Genomic DNA, 20,636 nt, shown 5'->3' with positions numbered 1-20,636 from the left:
GTAGCGACGTCTGCTGCAATCGTCGCCTTGGGCCACCGCCGTCGGCCATGGCCTCCGGGCGCTACCGTCAGCCACCTCCAAGCACCCTCGGCCGTCAGCCGCCGCCGCCGCCGCCTCCAGCTCCGATAGAGGTGCGACAACCACTGTCATCGCCTCCGACAGAGATCGCAAGATATTTTTATCATTTTATAACAATAAGAATTACATTCCTTATAAAAAAAATTAGACACTAAACAATAAAATGTTATAATCAAGATTACATTACATTACAAGCTAGATTGCATTAAGCCTAACCAAACACAGCCTTAATTCTACACAAATGAGTTAGAAAAACTAAATGTAAACAAAAAACTTCTAAATTGTACAGGAAAGTGCTTCTCTCATGGTTGATTGGAGAAGTTTTGCATCTTTACTTACTTCCAGTGCCCTGCCTCTGAAATGCTTTTAGAGAACGTGAAGGATTTACAATAAAAGTACAGCATCCAATTGGAATGATAAAAAATTCCACATCTCAGTGAATGAGCCCGTAAATCATATGCAGATCTATCAGCAGTTCCAACACATTCAATCCAGCCATAGGAACATTCAATCTCTGCATCCCAACAGTGAGCTGCATAGTGAGCCATCTCATTTGGCAAATGCTGCCTGAAACGTAAAAGTTCTTTACCGATTCCAAGGTGTCAAAAAGAGGTACACCATTCCAATAAAATAATCAAGTGTTTCATTGTTGACAATTCCCTAACAAGTATAAACAATTTCCAAACAGATTCAATAGGCATAGCAGCAAAAGCATAGAGAAGAACATTGGAGAGAACAGAGGCAAAGAACCAACCTTGGAAACTGCCTCACCAAGTATCACAGGTTTTGCCGATTCGCCTGTCATTTGCTCATTTCTAGGGAACATCAAAAACTCCAAGTTGGCAACATCAATGAATTTTGGATGACAAGTGTCTTCAGGATCCACATAGTGCTCAATCTCTGCTAATGTAAATTCACGGACCCTAAGAATACCTTGCCGAGGTGAAATCTGCAATGTGGAAAAATGGTTCACGGAATTTCATTAAGTTTGGATCTAGTAATCAGATGCTGGAAAATATTCTGAACCATATATCTCAAACTTCATTATGTTTTAACGGTGGTACTTTTTAATGGAAATACCTTGCTGTAAAATTGACAATCAATGTATTAGTTTTTCCCACTAGCTTTCAGAATAACATTTTCTGCTTGCCTTTTCATTCTCTTTCTTGAGTATCTTATTAGACTCATTTTTATATTTATCAAACTTTTCTATATTGTGGAGCATGTTGGACAAGCAATTTCAATGATCAACTTTAGAGGAGTATTAGAATATATAGGTTGGTCATTTAATCAATAGTTATTATGTTGGAGTCAAATAATTTCTCACTTTTTCATTGAATGATATGATTATATTCTTCTTAACTGCCTCATTATGAAGGATTTAAAAACTATTATACAGAAAAAGCAACATATATCCAGTCATGATCCTAATTTTCGTTTATGATTTCATTTAATGCTTATAAAGTCTCTCCATTATCCATTTTTCCCCAAGTGTCATGTGACACTTATAATCTGATTGAACAGTAGCATGAATCTACATGGGAAATGTTGGATTACATTAAAGCAACATGCATTTTAAAAGAAATCTAAAGAATGATTCATCCGGATCATCATTTTGTAGACTTACTCTTCTTAATGATGATATTTTCATTGGGGGTCAGAAAGTAGCTCTGCATTCCTGATCGTAGTTAGTCAAACCGGGTGTCAGTGTCTCAATTTTCAGATTAGTTCTTCTATAATGAGGGAAACAACTATATGATTGAAGCAAACAAGGCTATATTTCCAACATCAATCATTTCAACCGTGGATAAAGCCAGAATCTCTAACACTAAAATTAACAGAACCTATATGAAAACCCAGTTAGCAATTCATTTCAAAATTCTAGATGTTGATCTAAACTATCACAAATTGTTGCCTTCAACAAGACCATAATCAGTAATAAGTTAATATTTTGAATAAACTTCCCATATCCAGACTGAAAGGGAAATAATGTAATAATATCGAACCTCATTTCTAAATGCTTGTCCAATCTCTGCTGCTGCAAATGGGAGTTTGCTACCATTATAATAGTGCAAGTCCTTGAAGTTCACAAAGATCCCTTGAGCAGTTTCTGACCTCATATATCTACAAACACTGAATATGCATTAGCACAATACTAAAAAGTACTAACCTTAATCAAATATTAATAGATAAAGATTTTTGACTCATCTAACCCGGGCAATAGGCCAGATGGGCCAATGGAAGTCTGAACATGAGATTGAAGGGGTAAAGATCAGACAGTATGTTTTTTGTGGTAGGAGCTGTGATCCCATAATCTTTAATCTTTGCACCTATTTTCTTTCAGGAGAAATGATCTAACATCACTAGAACATGCTTGAGCTATGCAGCCTTCTCAGCTGATAATGTGAGATCCCTCTGAAGCTTCTCTTTGCAGTAGTCCTTGAGCAAGTGATCCTGTTTTCTCGTCGTTTACCATCAGATCAGTGAACTTATCGACATGTCATGATGCCTTGAGAAATGAGAACAACTTCGGGCATGACACAGGGGCAGTCGACATCCAGCATATTCTCCTCTAAAACAAAATGCTGCAATGAAAATAATAAAGAAACAAGGTAATTTAGAGAATGCTGAAGCATGAACTTATAAAGATCGAATAGAACAGCAGTTCTACTAAGATTCCTTTTGAAGTTTCAGCCGTACGACCATAATTCTACATGTTAGATACTCAATCAACGTATATTTGCCTAAAGATAGGCAGATAACGTATGTAACTATGTAGACGAACGAACGATTGTTTACCAGCCGCCAGAAGGCGAACACGTTAGACTTGACGGCGCAGCCAGGAGGGTCGTAGTCATAAAGCCCAGGGACGCCTCCATAGATCTTAAAGGAAGGGATGTAAAAGAGGCGTCTTTCGAGCGTGTTGACAGCAGCCTGGAGGAACGCCTCCCTGCTGCCTTCGGCGGACCCATTGCCGCTGCTGCTAACAGCGGCCTGGAGGCATCTGGCGGCGGCGGTGGCGCCGGCCTCCACCTTGAGGGCTTTGAGGGTCTCGACGGCGGCGTCGATTTCGGGCTTGTCAGCGCCAGGGCGGCCCTTGAGGACCCGTACGGCCTCGGCCTGGGCATCGACGGCGGCCTGCTTCTCAGCGAGGACTCGTCGGAGCGATTCTTCGGGGAAAGCCATGGGCGAGGAAGATGCGTCGGAAAGGTGATTGGAGCGGCCGAGGGTTTTGAATGGGCCGACGGATTTAGGCGACGATGGAGAGGCGACTAATGCGAAACGCACGGAGAAGGAAAGCAGAAACAGCAAATGAAGATAACTGCCGGTTCGAGGCATCTGCCTAGGGCCCAGTTGATTTGGGCCCTAATCTTTTTTTTATATATATTATTTATATTTATTTTTTAAAAAAATATTATATTCACTTTAATTTTAGATTAATTTTAAAAACGATCTATTTTTAATTTTATTTGTTAATTATATATTTTATTTTTTAAATTTAGTGCACTGTGTCGGCTGTATGGATCTGTTTCAGCAATTCACTCGTCTCAGTGCCCCCACTAATCTATTCCTAGGCCAACATAAAGAAGATTGATTCTGTCTGAAAATTGAGAAGATGGCTGGCTGGATATGTGATTACTATGTTGACGAGATGTAAACTCCGCTTCACCCTACAGCATAAGAAATGTCAACTCGAGTCAGGTAAGGGGTCCCTGGTGTTGATCATCTGTCGCTCACGTCAGTCATCAGAAAGAGGAAAAAGACGAAGCAACAATAGACATAGGTATAAATAATGAATAACATGTACCTAGTACATGGACCCCCTTTATATAGCGCCCTAGCGGCGCGACGTACATGCTCCTCGAGGCAATCGGTACGTTCTCAAATTTGTCCTACGAAAGGACTTGTCGGGAAAATACCTCTGACATCATACTTTAACAGAGCATATATATCCCTAACAAGACAGTAGAAGTTTTTGTCGTACGATCCGCCTGTTGACCATGCTTTATGTCAACAACACTATCTCCCATAAGGATATTAAGAGATACGTCAATGATCCTTCTACTCGGCCGAGTAGGGTAGTCGCTCGGCTGGGACTCCTCCGCTCGGTCGGCCTCGACTGTTCTTCCTTATGATAATTGAGTATAGTAGCTTGTCTCCTTCCGCTCGTACAAGCACTTTGATGACCTTAGCATTCTGCTGATTCACACTGAGCGTATGGTGATTTTATCCTATTGTTCTGAGCTGGACGGGGGTCAACTCGGACAAGCCTCTTGCCGATTGGACATTGCCTGCACCAATCGATCATTGTAGTCGACCTCCACTCGGCTACCATGGGTGAGCCCTTTGACATTGTGGCATTGACCACCTTGACTTTGACCTCCACGTCGTCTGCTATCTCCGTCCTTTAACCCGCACTTAGTGGGCCCTCCTTTATTACCGCATCATAGGTAAATTATGGATAGCTAATGACCATTAGCACATAAAAAAAAGTTTAGACATATCAAATTTCAACTTCAAAATCTCATACAATAATATCTCATATTCTAATCACTAAGGGGATAATTATTTCTTTAAAAGTGTCTCATTCTAATAATATCTCATATTCTAATGATTAGAGTAGGGGTGTCAAAAATGAACCCGACCCGACGACCCAACCCGAGTCGACCGGGTCGGGTTCGGGTTGGAGGGTTGGAGAGTAAAAAAATTTCGGGTTGGGTCGGGTTGGGTTCGGGTTGACCCGGGTTGACCCGGGTTGGCTTAAATATAGGGTTTTGTGGGTTTTTTTAGAGTTAAATCAAATTTTATTTTAAAAATTTAGATGTTTTTATGTATATTAATATCATGTTTGTATGATAATGATGGAATATTGAGATAAAAGTGAAGAATTATAGGGAAAATAGCCCAAAAAAGTCGTTTTGAATCGGATTTTCGGGTTATATGGGTCGGGTTCGGGTTGATCGGGTTGGTCGGGTTCGGGTTCGGGTTGAGGTGTTTTGGGTTGAACTCGGGTTCGGGTCGGGTTCGGGTTGGGTTAAAAAAAAAAAAAAAAAACTCAACCCGACCCAACCCGACCCGACCCACCCGAATTGACACCCCTAGATTAGAGGGGATAATTATTTATTTAAAAGTGTCTCATGCATATTAGAAGAGAGGCAACTTACCAAGGAGAGACAAATTAGGAAAGAAACAATATGTTGATTTTTTAAACATCAAATTAATTTTTTTTATTATATATATAGTTAGCCTGTTTGAATCATATTTTTTTTAATATAAAGTATTATTTAATATGAATTGTTTAGATTTATTTTTAAAATTATTTTAAAATAATAATAATAAATTCGAAATTAAATAATTTTATAAAAAATAATTTTTAATTAAAATTAATACAGTTTTTAATAATGTTTAAATATTAAATAATTTAAATTTTATTAATTTAAAAAATTATTATTAAAACTTGAATATATAACTTTGTTGGCAATTTTACTTCAAAAAAATAGAAAATATTTTTTTAAAATAAATAGTTTTTTTTTTTAAATAAGAGTTTAGACGGCCTGGTGAAGTCGAAAAGTCAAACTACGGTAAAATTTCAGACCTCAACAGCAAAAACAAAGTCAATTACTCAATTACATAATTTACTATTATGATAGACTCTATCTATTTAAATGATAAGAGTTTATTAAAATAGACCCATATGAATGATTCTCTATCCGCAGATCTGTGCTCAGATCTTCTGACAAAAAGTCAAACTACGGTGCGTTGGCTTGCAAACTAAAATCTCACACACGAGTAAATTTAGACTACTCAAGCCTCCAATTTGTCTCAGAATGAGCCTGTAATCTAAAATATGTGGTGAAGGCTTAGTTCTTGCCTATTTGCAGTCATTAATCCCAGAATCAGTGAAATAAAATAAACTTCGGTGGCATTGGAACAATAGCTTGTACTCGTGTGACTAGGAATATTTGTTACTAGAAGTGAAAATTAATTTCTATCACTGTTCCGAGATTTAGATTGTTGAATAATCTAAACATAACATTATAAAACTACTCTATATTAATTTTAATGTGATCAACTCATTTAAATTAGATCATGTTGTATTTAATTCTTATGTCTAAATGTACAAAAACTTAGAAATAAAAAAAATCGAACGAAAAACGCAGCTAACAAGAAAAATAACACGGGAATGAAATAGACAAGCTCGGTGTATCCGAAGGACGAGGTACTGCAGAAGAGTACATTGACGGATAAAAAGAAAGTGCATGACACATTCGAGGTACGGCAAATCGAGGAGGAAATCTGCTTAAGGAGAAAATCAAAATTAGATTCGGATGAGCTCAACTTTGAACGATAGAATGATCACCCAAGCGAGCGTAAGGAAGAGATAACCTTTTAAAGATTAACTAGATGTAGGGGTGTCAATTCGGGTGGGTCGGGTCGGGTTGGGTCGCGAACCCGACCCGAACCCGAGTTCAACCCAAAACACCTCAACCCGAACCCGAACCCGACCAACCCGATCAACCCGAACCCGACCCATATAACCCGAAAATCCGATTCAAAACGACTTTTTTGGGCTATTTTCCCTATAATTCTTCACTTTTATCTCAATATTCCATCATTATCATACAAACATGATATTAATATACATAAAAACATCTAAATTTTTAAAATAAAATTTGATTTAACTCTAAAAAAACCCACAAAACCCTATATTTAAGCCAACCCGGGTCAACCCGGGTCAACCCGAACCCAACCCGACCCAACCCGAAATTTTTTTACTCTCCAACCCTCCAACCCGAACCCGACCCGAACCCGAAAATGCCCAACCCGAACCCGATTTTTTTCGGGTCGATTAACTAGATGGACTTAGAGGCACCCTCTCGCATGACTGAGGACACCCTCGTGCCTTTTGTTGGAGACGCCTTCGACGAAGCTGGAGGCACCCTAGAGTGAATAGTAGGCATTGGCTACCGTTGAGAAGAGGATAAGGAGTCGTTTGGTAGGCGCGTTTTCCGTTTTCATTTTATGGAAAACGCGTGTTTTCTGAAAAACGGTGTTTGGTTTGCTTTTTTCGCACGCGTTTTCTAAAAAATTGACTATCGTTTTCTAGAAAAACAGAAAATGACAAAAAATCATTTTCTGTTTTCTAGAAAACGCGCGTTTTCTAGAAAATGAAAACAAAAACGGTGCAAACCAAACACACCATAAACTTTCTCCCATTGGAGGCACTCCTATTGAAGGCACCTCTAACCAACAAAAACCAACGATAACATACAGAAGGCTATAAAAAATCCCCTAGAACTAGGAATTAGAATAAGGGAGCATTGTATTTCCTTACTCATTTGTGAACTTTTCAAGTATGAAAAAAAATTTCTCGACCTTTCAGGAAAGAGATTATTAAGAACTTTCACTTATCTTAAATTAACAACCATCTAATTGTTTCTTTTATGTTGTTGATTAATTTACTTGTAATTATTTAATTATTTATCCTTGCTAAAGATTCAAAAATAAAAAAAAATAACTCTAATTTAAGACTATTCACCCCCTCCTTCCGCTAGTCGGATGCACACGGACCAATACTATACAGATTATTGTGACAAAAAGCAATTCGCTCGTCCCCAATGCTTCCGCCAACCCGCCCCTAGGCCAACACGAAGGAGGTAAATCACAGGAGTTACTAGCCCAGACAATGACTAGTGCATAGGGGAGGACAGGAACCTGACTACTAGTCAGGATTTGACCCCAGACCTTATTATGACAACACCCCATACGCTAGTTACTAGTCCATCCCGAGAGGACAATACTATGCAGATTATGATGATACAGATGTGAACCAACATGGTTGCATACGATAGACAAGGAATCAATACCAGTTAATTATATTCGAGCACGTTACAATGAACTATTACATTTCAACTCTACCGTTAATAATACTCAAATTACTATTTTACTCAAACGTCCAATAATGCTCGAGTTTTACTAAGTCTCAAATTCTAAGCATAAAAATGCCAAAAATCACTGGTGCCGAAGGACTAAACTCCTACCATTGTTCATTCATAACAAACTATTCAAATACCTGCAGAAGATATTAGGTCTCCCTTCCAATGTTTGCAATTTCAAACATATTTTGGAACCTTGCTAGTGTTCGAACAAGAACTTTTCATGGAGGGCGAACTTACTGGGTTGGTTCCTTGTGAATTTAACTGATAACATTGCCTCCTAATCGTCATCTGTCCCAAAGTACCTATCTCCAAATTCTCCCATTCCCGGAATGACACGGAAGTCTTCGTTTAAACCAAAATCTATCTCAGATGTTACTATCTTGATTCTTGGAAATTTTTTGCAGACAACATGCACTCCTTGAGGAGCCTAGCAACATAAATGAAATCATAATGATAACGATAGATTTTCTTGTCAGCATCATACCAGTCTTTTAAGGGATAAAAGGAATGTGGGCAATATGACAATAGGAATAAGTAGGATTTAGAAGAATAGCTGAGACTTACAGAAATGAGATTGAGGAATATTATGTTGCTTTCTTGTACTCCGTTCTTTAACAACAAGGAAATAGCTTGGACAGCCGAGTTCCCTGTAAAGGAAAATAATCAATTTGAAACACAGTCTTATGTATTTGCACCAGAGAAATGAAGAATAAATCATTCTCACAGAATGTGAAAAGTTAGCAAAGATGCCCTAAGATTAGTGTCAATGTATATTTGAAGCTATTCCAGCCTAGCCAACAGTGACCAGCATAAAAGGTGTTGGATATTCCAAATCCCTCTTGTTTTATACCACAAAGGCACATGGATAGTTATTATCAATCTAAATCAATCCAGCTTACACTGATCAGTTTATAAATTGTTTGATATGGCATGTCCCTCTTGTTTCACTTGTTTTATACTGAGAAGACATATAGGGTAGATATTTTATCCATGCTGACCTATTCCAGCCAACACTTGTCAGTATAATTTGTGGGCCAAAAACAGGCCAAACAAACCATGGACTTGAAAATTACAAATGAAAAATTGGTCAACTCAACTAAGCTAATAGGGATTTGTGTAACTGAAAATTAGAAAAAATAGTAATTTATATATGCAACATATCATATCTACATCACATAAACCAACCTGTGCCTAGTATGGGATCAAGAAGAAGCACATTCCTATCTGCAACATCTTTTGGGAGATTGTGATAAATTAACTAAAAAAAGGCACATAGTTAAAACATCAGTCAGAAAATAGCCACTAGAGGATAGAGAAGTTCTGTGCAAACCTGCTGACCATTATCACCTTCCCTGGGAATAAGGATTTTTCCGATCTTGATCCCTTTACAACAAGCCCGCAGTGCATTCTCCATGCTTTCACCACTGAAAATGATTATCAATCAGCATTTTTACCATCTATGTAGCAACAAAGAAACAAGCAATTCAAACACTAGTGGGGATTGGTTGGGTTTGAAAGCAATCATTTTGACCAAGGTTTAAAATTCTCATTCTCAGTTAAAGTTTGGATACCCGGACAGAACAAGCCAATTGCAATGTCATACTGGCATGTTGAGGACATGGTGCCGATGGCACCACTCACATGTCGCTGGAACGAAGAGGAGAGCTTATCTCATCGATCAGAATAGAAAACCACGTTCAGGAATGATAGGGACAAGAAAATTAAAGTTTCATTGGTTCATGCCTCAGGTTCACAGGTTGACTAGCAACAATGAGCAGCAGCGTGGTTGAGGATCTGAGGTAAGACTCACCCATGTCGATTCTATTTTGGTTTCACTCTACATGTAGCACAATGTGTTTTGGCCGTGCCATACTAAAAGGAACAGTATTTAAATCCTGGACATCCACACATAACTAAAACAACAAAGAAGCAGAACTCTTATATATTGTTTGGTTCGGTTAAATTTCAATTTTTCATTTTTTTCAAAAATAGGCTTTAAAAATAAAAATTAGAAATAATATCTATAATTAACTTTTTGTGACTTGAATTTATTATTAATGATCAATATTTTTTTCAATATTCAGATTTTATTTGGTGAAAAATGAAAAGTAAAAATGGACAATTTTCAAGAACCAAACACATGTTGTATAACAGCATGCTAACTAAAATTTAAACATAAAATACAACCATTTAGAACAATTAGCATGTTATTGTCTGTAGCAACAAATTATGTAAGCTTTGAAGAGGAAAGACAACTGTTGAGGACTATATGTATGTTATTGTCAAAAGCAATAAAAGAAAATGTTGAAAAGCAGTATGTTGAACTATGATTTTGATTCTAGTAAAATGATCCTAGCATGTGGATGGAAATGTGTCCAAGATCACATGAAAAAAAAAGGACAACAAAAACACCAAAAATAAATTTTTAGAACAACAAAAGGCCATGATTATGTTTGCCAGACAGACAAATTCACAAAAATATAAAATATTATTTTCAATCTATGCACTAAAAAAACTAAAAAACCTTCCTACGCTTTTGATCGGAAATTGTACCAAAATACTTTTGTATTTTATATTGCTAGATTCTTTTAAAAAGAACAGTCCTCTGGACTGACGTATACACCTCTTTACACATCGTGGAGCTCTATTCAATGGCAAGGCTAAATCATTATTTTCCCTCTCCCCATTTGGTATCAAAGCAACCTAATCCCACCTATTTCACTGGCTCACCACCCCTTTTCATGTGTTGCATAACCATAGTAGTGGATTCCACAACCTAACTTTGTAATGAAGACCATGCTGCTCGATGTCAGCCCCCTCAAATGTGAACTTGAGAGGGAGCTTCTGAATGTGGAGGTCCTTGGACTGAGATATCTCATGCATCTTTTCGTATTTGATACATTCATTCATTCATGTGTTTCTGTCTTATTGATATGTTCCACTATTCATATGCTTCTGATTTGCAGTGTATTCAATATGCTTGATTATTTGTAAGTTTCCATTTTGCCGTGTGATTTGATGTATGTTTGATTCTATGCTTCCTTTGCAGTTCAGAAATATGATTACATTGTGAAATAAAGCAACAATCTGCACTTGTAGCAACCTTGTCTTTCATCAGTGCATTAGCGTATAGAGATTTGATTATCATATACCAATGTGTTGATAGCCATAGTAAGCCTCTACTTGGTGCATAAAGTTACATAATAAGTTGAAAATAATTGATATCTTCACTCTGTAACTTTAGGAAAATGTTAGACTAGTTTTACACTTATGCTGATAGCCTAAAAGGACAACCTGGTACACGAAGCTCCCGCCACTGCGGGTCCCGGAGAAGAGCGGTCCACATTGGATTTATTATATGCAGCACTATCCTCCGTGACTCAAACCCGTTACACTTATAATGATAGACTATTTTAAATAAATTATTGATGTGATGTGCACTATACCTCCACTTAATAAGGTCTTTATGTGATAGCGGCTAAGCCATTATTCCCTCTCCTATCTCAAATACTATCCACAACAATGATTAGATAATTAAAACATAGAAGCAACAAACTATGTTGTGAACAAAATGTTTATAGCAATTTGTTACAGGCAACAGAGAAATTATACCTTCTCACAATGGAAATACCACATAATCTTTTACAGAATTCAACCCCTGTATAAACAGATCCTGCAGAAACAGCATTATGAGCCAATTGTTCCACACAGGCACACAAGATAAAAATAAAAAATAAAATAAAATTTTGAAAAAAAAAAACTATTTGTAAAGACATTGATTCAATCTATCACTGAGTAACCAGTGCAAGGATTAAGGCATCTATTATTCATCAATGTTTCCATGAGAAGAAAACCAGAAATGAAATGAAAGGATTTCCTCCAGAAAAGAGTGGAAATAAAAAAGGCATATCCAAACATTCAAAAACCTATAGATTTTACAGTTAATGCCTTTGTCAATCAACACCAGTTGATCGAAAGAGATTGAATGATGCATTATGCTTTGGCAATTAGTACAAGTATATATCAAAATCAGCCATGAGTGAATCAAAGTGCCGTCACAAACATATGCTTATGCAAGATTGGGCAGTAAATTTGACCTAAAGTGATCTATAAGCACCGTATATGGTCCAAATATGGAAAGATTCCAGAAGTATTGCGGAGTAAAGTGGGAGGTGAATTAGTAACACCTTCTATATTCCCACAGACCTACTATATGAAATCACAAGTTTGTCCAATATCATTACTTTGTATTGATGCGCCTAGGAGGGTATAAAATCATTATGTTACATTTTTTTCATACACAAGGATTTGCTCATATATTTCTTAAAGAAATGCCAAAGTATTTCAGTCTAACCACAGTTATCATTGGGGCTTCAGAAGAAAATATGTTGATCCAGTAATAAAGTTATCAAGATCTAGTTCACTTGAGGATACAAAACGTAATTGCAGAGAACAAGAGAATGGCTATGATTAGGAATTCAGTCGAACCATTTTGATATTAGATGCATCCAACAATAACTCTTTAAAAAAAAATCAAATAAAATAGAACAGCAATCATATAGCATTCCAAGTAATGTCTCAAGGTCATTTAGATCCTAAACTAAAAATGTTCATGCTAGTCTCCTAACACCTGAAGAAAACAGTTACCTGTTGGTGTAATCACTTGCTTTTCTTTAAATGGGAGATGGCCTAAACCATATTCAACAACCTAATGCAATGGAAGAATAGACTATTCAGAATAGATGAAGGAAAAATGAATAGATAACAGAGATATTCTTTACCTACCAAGCGAATCAGCCGATCAGAATAAAATATGAAGTCATGTGTGGTTGTTTTGGCATCACGAATGAGCGTATGCATACCTCGGATCTGCAGAGTATTTGCAGAATTGCTTTTCATGTGTATAACTATTTAGAACTTGGAAGGGTCGAATCTGACCAATTCAAGAGAAAATTGGTGGATGACATAACTAAACTTTATTTGAATTACCTGGAATGTTGACTGGATGACATCCAGGTTTGGATATATTTTACAGAGATTATGTTGACCGAGTTTTGTACGGATATGCTCCACAATTAAGTCAATTGCGACATGATTATCTCCACCACGAGGAATGATAATATCAGCGTACTTTTTTGTTGGGAGTATGAAGTCATCGAATGCAGGTTTAACAAATTTTGAGTACTGCATCAATGAACTACAGATTTAGCTGATATAAGATAGGTAAAAAACAATAACTACTATGCAGAAAAATTATCCATATACTGAATCTTACAAAAACATACTATACAGATATAGATATTTATTATTTTCAAATACAATAGTTATCATTTTTTCTTCAATATTTTGTTTTTCAATATAATAAAAACTATTTTAATTATTAAATTTATTATTATTATTTAGTATGATGTTAATATCAAATTATTTTATTTTATTATAATTATATTATATCCACTTGGCTCAAGAATATTTCTTCAAAAGGGAAACTCATTTCACCTAAGATATGTTTTTAACTCTGACAAAAACTATTTGTTCCCCAAAACTGGATGCACTTTCAGTCTTCCACTGAAACAAAGGAATACATTGAGACAGATGAAGTTTGAATAAGAATTCATACGAGGGCGGTAACTAGGCATTCAGTCTTAGAAAAACTCAGATATAATTCATGATTGTCATTGCAACTCATTACCATTTTCCAAAGTATCCATGCAGTAGGACAAAGCTTTAGAAATTTCTAACCTGATCCAAAACTGTCTTGAGATCTCTTCCATTCTCAACAGTATCACGTCCTATCCTCCTTGCTAACCTTACGTCGGCATCTAAAATAGATTTTCCACATGTAAGGATGGTCAAGATGCATAGAAACGCATTAAATGAACAAATATATAAGCTATTGCCACTTTAAAGATTTTAATCTATTTATAGAAAGAACAAGAAAGAATTTAACCTGTATCAACAAATATCTTCATGTTCAGCATTTTTCGAACACGTGGATCATGGAATATTAAAATTCCTTCCAAAATTATAACAACAGAAGGATTAACCTGAAAAAGATTTATTTAAGGCCGGGTTTAATGTGCTAATAAGTGTAACCTTCTTTGTAAAAAAAAATAGAAAAAAAAAAGAAGCAAAGATATCGTCATATAAAAATGAAAAGGATGAGTAGGTAAAGAAAACTAGACTGCATCAATATTATAACTACATTTAAATTACAAGATATCAGATCTTATAGCATCATAATTAAATGTATTATACTTCAGGAAATAAAACTAATGAAAGTAATTTGAAGGGCTCTTATATAGCTCAATTTTTTTAGCCGCATGAAAATTCTGGCAATGATTCAAGCTTCTTGGAATTTTGAATTGCAATTACTTTACCTGCGATATATATATATATATATATAGGAATGCCATTATACATGTTCACTACATTATTTGTACCTTTCTTGCTGGCAATTTTCTTTTATGAGATTTGAAATCATAGTTTGGGACATCAACAGACAGCCCTTGCCTTAACTTCTCCATACAGCAAAGTAGTTTTTCAGTATCAAAGGCATCTGAACCAAGAAGAAATAAATTAATAGAACATAAGGAATAGTATTGAGGAGAAATAGGAAGTTCCTTAGCATGCAAAACTATACTAGCTCTCAAAGAGTATTCTTCTATGCATGGATCTTAGAGGTAAAACCTTATGAGGGAAGAAACATGCTTATCTATGAAACATTCACAATAAAAACTAATAATATGGCTCAAAATCTTCTGCCAGGCTCATGTTAAACTGTAACAGCAATTAACCTGCTGCCTGCATATTTTACAGTTAAAAAGAAAAACAAATTGCCGCACTATTGATGTTGCAAATCTTCTTAGCCTATTGATATGTGGTTTATTTTTACAGCTAAACCAATGTGATGCTCACTAACATATTATTTTGTCAGTTCTAAAAAGTAGAAGTCATACAACTCTGAATAAGCTTAATTCTGTCATACAACTCTGAATGAGCTTAATTCTCTATCCTCAATGACATAATTTGGAAACAAATAATTGAAGCTCCAAAATGGTGCTATAAAATCTAAGAAGTGAGTCGTACTAATAGAGAACTTCAAGGATTTTATGTGATCATCATTTACTGATGTAACACCAGGTTAAAACAAATTTTGCATAAAACAATTGTATAACTATGTGTGTTATTGTCCAATTACTTTTGTCCCCTCGGGACGGACAGTTGGCTAATGTATGGGATGTTACCACCATGAGGTATGGAGGTCAATTCCTGGCTAGTAGTCAGTTCCTGCCCTCCCCCATACACGAATCACTGCCTGGGCTAGTAGTCAACCATGATTTACCTCCCATCACATAACCTGGGGACGGGCTGTGAGGAGCGTTTGGGGTGAGCGTTATCACCTTAATGTCACCATGTGTGTTATTGTCCAACCAATGTTGATATCATATTAAAAGTATAATTAGATGAAATAAATCAGTTGAAATTAATCCGAAGATTCAAAGAAAATTGAATTAAAAAACTAATAACCTTGGTATTATTAAAATATAGCTAAATGATGAAAGAAGGTCAAAAGGGTTGGAATTTATTTGCGGTTGTTCTTTGATGTAGTTGCATTATATAATGTTTTGTTTTTTTTAGTTTGGCAGAAAAAAAACACCATGACTAACTATCGTGCTGTATCCATTTCAGGTATCTATAAGCCTAAAGTCATCATATTCAAGACTAGCAACCAATCTGTATCTAATACTAATATGGGCTGATACCAAATAAAGAATAATTAATAGTACCATAAGTACTTAACAAATTCATAGAAAGATAAAACAATGATTTATATCAAACATGCAAACTAGAATACTGGAATAGAACCAATGACAACAAAACAAATTTAATTGTGGTTAGCTACAGACCTATCAGGTACTAAATCTTGCCAGATATATAGTTTATTGTTGCTAAAAACATATCTAAATAGAATATGATAGCAAAAACTTGTTCAACATCAAACTCGGAGTTTATTACATCAGTTCACAGATAAAAGAACATAAGAAATTCAAAACAAGTAGAGGCCAGAAGGCTTTAATTAAAGCATCAGCTAGAGGAGCTGTAATACTAAGTAATCTATTGCAGTGAATCCATGTTCAAGTAAAAAGGATGATAAAAGTGACTGACTACAAGAATGTAATGGGCATGGAACTAATGTTTACAAGACAAGAAATTCGAAGAATTCTTCCTCCAAATTCCAAAATTCACAAACTAAAAAAAGTCTCTTTGCATTCATGAGGTGAAATTTTGGTAGAAAAAATAAAATCTATAATCATACTCATGCTACAAACCAGACCAATCAAAGATATCCTCCATGAAATTCAGTCAACAAATAAACTCAACTGTTAGTTATCAATGAGCCAATTAAAAATTTGCAAAATCAGAAATGTTTGTGTAACTAACACAACCATACTTTCAAACAGTTCAAACAAGATTGTTTTACCTGGATGGTCAAAGTTATACTCGTGTACATGATTCAACTCCTCTTCTGTCAAATCAAAATAGAATGATTCCTGCCATATTGTACCCACTTACAAAATTAATTTCGGTAGCTGCCAGAGAATGCATAGGTCTTACTTTGTCCTCACATAGAAACATCTAGATGACATAAAACGTGCAATCAACTCTTAAACAATCACTAGATGATTTCAAGATACATATTTGTTTTTCTACTCAAGGATACCAGGTTAACCTCATAGACATTAACCATTTGAAAGGAAATGAAGCAAAAAAATTAATAAGTCCCCCCCAAAACTAATAGTTGTAATTTATGGAACAAAATTTTTACTTACCTACATGATTTTCACTTTCCATGGAACAAATTCAAGATTATCTGATCTACTAAATAATTTTTTTTTTTTCGCCGGTAACAGAAAATTATCTAAGAGATTCATCACTTGTAGTCATTAAGATCATCTCTGCTAAGAGATAAAAGCAGAAAGAGCTAGATTGATGTAGAACCAAAAGCAAAAGAGATCCTTCTACTCCTAATGAGGTAAACATTGATGGAAGAACCAAATTGAAATCGAGTATTAGTCCCACCCAAAGAAAGCCCGTTAATTTGAGGTTTGGTGGGTAGAGAAGCATCGTTGTTGCTTGATGAAGGAATCTTGATATGTGCTAGGATGGAAGACTGAGGATCTGAAGAAGGAAACATTTACAAGTTTGGCTAGTGCTAATTTTCGTACCTATGGCAAAAGCAAGAAGGCAGATGAGGATGCACAAAACAGCTCCATGGTAAAACTGTAATTCGCTGAGGAACAATCATGCCCACTAAATCAAACACACTGCCTCTCCTCTAACAAAATTTGAAGAATTATGATAGAATTAGAAGAAAGAAAAAATCTTCTTTCGTGCCAAGTTGCGGGAAGGAATAATTGCATTTGCTTAAGTAAATAACTACAGCCATATATGTGAAACCATATTATGAATACATGGTTATTAATATGGTATCCAAAGTGGGATAGACACAAAGCTATTAAAAGAGTAGGCAAAAATCCAGTTAGAATTATGTCTACCTGATTAACAAGGACAACTCGTTGATCATGAAGTTGTTGTATGATCATATCACAAACTGCAGTCTTTCCAGAAGCCGCACCACCAGCAACACCTGTGTTTGGAAAAGCATATAACAAGTTTAGTTTTATAACTATGGCAAATCTGAAAACTGAAACTTCATATAAAAGAACCCAAAAAAGCAATGTGGTATATCATTTTGTTAAATGAAAAAAAAAATAACTTGGATGAATCTATCCTTAAAATATATCATTGTCAAAACTCATAAGAAAGTGGTGTGGCAAAAGGACATGTAAGAACATTGTGTCGGTGAAAGGTCACAGAAAATCAGCAGAATTGAGAATGTGCAGCTCATTGAATATTGCAATAAAAAATACAATGGTCAAATTTCCATGGCAATCAATACAATGTTAAATTATTTGTGAATGTTAGAAATTTTACTGTCAATTAAAATTCTAAATGTATTATCTCTATTGGGCTTAAACCTCCTTAGACTAACCATAATACTTCCAATTAATCACCTCAGAGCTCTAAACTAAAACTGAGCTATTAGAAGTTTATCTTGTCCACACTGAAATAGTTACTAGTTTGGTAAACCCCAGTGCAGCCTAGAAATTGTGTCCACACTGACAGAAATCTAGGAAAAAAGGATATGCAAAATGTACACTTTGAGTACGTTAAGGGAACTTGTCATGAATTGTAGAACTCAGCAGGTATGATGTCCAACCTCCACAACTAACTCATCATAGCAAACATCAAGATATCTTGCATTCACTAACCCATCCTAAACGTGCCAAGTCTTAACTCACGTAGCAAATAAAAACATTCTCACACATATAGATACATTTTTTAGGAAACGAAGGAGCATGTGAAATAAAATGATCAATATATATCACACACAACAAGGCAATCGATTTCAGAATTATTCAGAAAAAGTAACGAGTAAATTTTATATAAACTAACCTATTACAAATGGTTCTTTGTATCCATTCTCAGTTGCAGAAGCAGCTTCAAACTTTTCTTCGGAAATTCTTCTTTTTGAATCATCCACGTGGAATCCAGAAAAATGCACCCCTGTTGAATTTTGTAGCAGTTCCTCCACTGACTTAGAACCCATAACAGGCTTTATAGACTATATTTCACAAAATTAAGAAAAATATATATGTCACTATAAGGTGTTGTAAAAAAGTATTGATGCAGCACCAAATCTAAATAAAAATTGAACTCACGCAGGGAATTGATATCAAAATTCATGAAGCAAGGTGGATAAATAGCACATACAAAGTAGAAGGATCTCACACAAAGATAAAACAAAAAGGAATTTTATTACTTGAAAGAAGAAAAGGGCATTAGCATCTCTTTTATACACTTCACCCTAAACAAAATTGAAAATAAATTAAAAACAAGGATGGCAGTAATTCTATTCCTAAAAGGACTCAACCAAATTAGCTAATAAATATAACAACAAAATAGGAAATAAACCAAGCTAATTAACCTTCTAGAAAAACACTCCTACCGTCCTAAATAGGACAATTACCAATTTGGAATCCACCTTTGAGACATTCTCCTAAAGAATAGATCTTACCAAAATAAACTTCTAAAAATCTAAAACTTTTGAACTTCAACTCCTTGTTTGCATTAAGTACTCAAAAGAACTTAAAAATGTTCAGCCCAGAAGCAACATCAACTCTAAGATTATCTAGACAGAGACAAGCTTAAAAGACTGACGTGCATATGTGCATTGTTAATGCAAATTACAAGACTATGAGACAAACAGAATGTGTGATTATGACCCGACGAGTACATAAGCATTGGTCACTATACTAATAAAAAAAAGGAATATAAGGGAATAAAGAATACAGCAAATGGTTGAAAAAATTCTGAGATGCTCAAGACAAACAAAATCTTTATTCACGTTTTAGGGAGAAATTGCGTTACTGGATTTTTTTTATGAGAGACTTCGCGTTGCTCCCTGGTAAAAAAAATAACTTTGCGTTGTTAATGAGGTCGAGGCCTCGCCGTTTTTTTATGTAAACTACCTCACTCCTTTTTATTCTGGTCTAATATGCAGATTAGGCAAAATATGAGATGCATCAATCAGTTCACCGGGAATATGAATCAAACGTCTATGGTACTTAAAAAGTTCCGAATGGAAACGAGGGCATCTTGATGAAGCTTAGACCATGGCCCGTCTCCCAAAAAAAAAAACAAAACCAACTTCAGTTTTTTCCTTGCATCAAACTGGTAAGAAATCAAAATAAGGGATTTATACAGAGCAAAAAACCTACAAGCAGAAGCACTCGCCGGAACTTGCTCGCGTCAAGCGTACGCGGCGAAGTTTCGATCCAATGCGAACGATTAGGGACGGCAAAGAAAGGAACCTGGTAAAGAGCCTATGCTCCCTCGCCAGCAAGCTCTAGATCCAAGCACTGGAGCTTCGATTTTTCACCATAAACTTTACCTTCAGCCAAAGATTGCAGGAGAAGAAGAGAGATTTGGCCAGCTAAGAATGATTGAGAGAGAGATTACGACGGAAGACCTGAAAGAGAGAGCGACCTAAGAACTTTCCAACGTGCGCCCTAGCAACTTAGCAAGCCGCCATGCGAGAGCTATCGTGCTTCTCTCTTTGTACAGCGCTCTTCCAATACGATTGAAATACCGCCAGCTGTCCCGCGACGAATCATCTCACGGAGGTCATTGACGCCTTCAAGTCATCAAACGATATTTTAAGTGAGAACTTGCAAGAGTGCTTGGACTGCTACACTCCAATGTGCACAGGAAGCCTGGTTGAGAGTCGACCGGGACGACGGACGCAGAAAGCGGTATGGGCCGGGCCGGCTCCTCGCCTGCGCTTAACTTTTTGTGACCGTTCGTAAACGCCGTTCGGGTGTGCGGAAAGGAAGTAACGCACGGCGCGCGGGCGAGACGCAACCGTCGGAGGCGGCGGTGAGGTGGAAAGCAGATCGGTGGGTCCCGAGGATAGCGAGGAGCTGAGTCACGAAAGCGTGGCTGAGGACATCGAGGATAACCATCTGCAGCTCAAACTGTCCTCTGTGTTCTCGA

At 36.2% G+C, this 20,636-nt stretch overlaps 1 protein-coding gene and 1 pseudogene across 1 annotated transcript; both read right to left on the bottom strand.

Moving 5' to 3' along the window:
- Nucleotides 1–214: 214 nt before the first annotated feature.
- On the bottom strand, nucleotides 215–3,408 carry LOC121976339 (annotated as a pseudogene).
- A 4,522-nt stretch (nucleotides 3,409–7,930) lies between these two features.
- LOC121976331 (uridine kinase-like protein 4) lies at nucleotides 7,931–20,245 on the bottom strand. The gene is made up of 15 exons (XM_042528459.1): nucleotides 19,862–20,245; nucleotides 18,537–18,705; nucleotides 17,576–17,667; nucleotides 16,501–16,570; nucleotides 14,459–14,574; nucleotides 13,966–14,062; nucleotides 13,758–13,837; nucleotides 13,008–13,202; nucleotides 12,804–12,887; nucleotides 12,666–12,726; nucleotides 11,631–11,691; nucleotides 9,349–9,442; nucleotides 9,204–9,276; nucleotides 8,583–8,665; nucleotides 7,931–8,445 (listed from the first exon to the last, which is right to left on the bottom strand). Exons 2-15 carry the CDS (start codon nucleotides 18,688–18,690, stop codon nucleotides 8,296–8,298), a joined length of 1,410 nt encoding a protein of 469 aa, XP_042384393.1. The 5' UTR covers nucleotides 18,691–18,705; nucleotides 19,862–20,245; the 3' UTR covers nucleotides 7,931–8,295.
- Nucleotides 20,246–20,636: the final 391 nt, after the last annotated feature.

Source organism: Zingiber officinale, chromosome 1B, assembly GCF_018446385.1.
Source record: "Zingiber officinale cultivar Zhangliang chromosome 1B, Zo_v1.1, whole genome shotgun sequence".
NCBI lineage: Eukaryota > Viridiplantae > Streptophyta > Magnoliopsida > Zingiberales > Zingiberaceae > Zingiber > Zingiber officinale.
The sequence above is the reverse complement of the archived record's forward strand: the minus strand, read 5'-3'. Positions and strand labels throughout refer to the sequence as shown.

What these genes read in the sequence shown, in the direction of transcription:
- LOC121976331 (XM_042528459.1), bottom strand. Translation starts at nt 18,690, where the DNA reads ATGGGTTCTAAGTCAGTGGAGGAACTGCTACAAAATTCAACAGGGGTG. An exon ending in GCAAGTGATTACACCAACAG is followed by an intron (nt 11,692 to 12,665) that starts GTAACTGTTTTC and finishes CTGTTTCTGCAG; the next exon opens with GATCTGTTTATACAGGGGTT. An exon ending in TGATCCCATACTAGGCACAG is followed by an intron (nt 8,666 to 9,203) that starts GTTGGTTTATGT and finishes TTTCCTTTACAG; the next exon opens with GGAACTCGGCTGTCCAAGCT.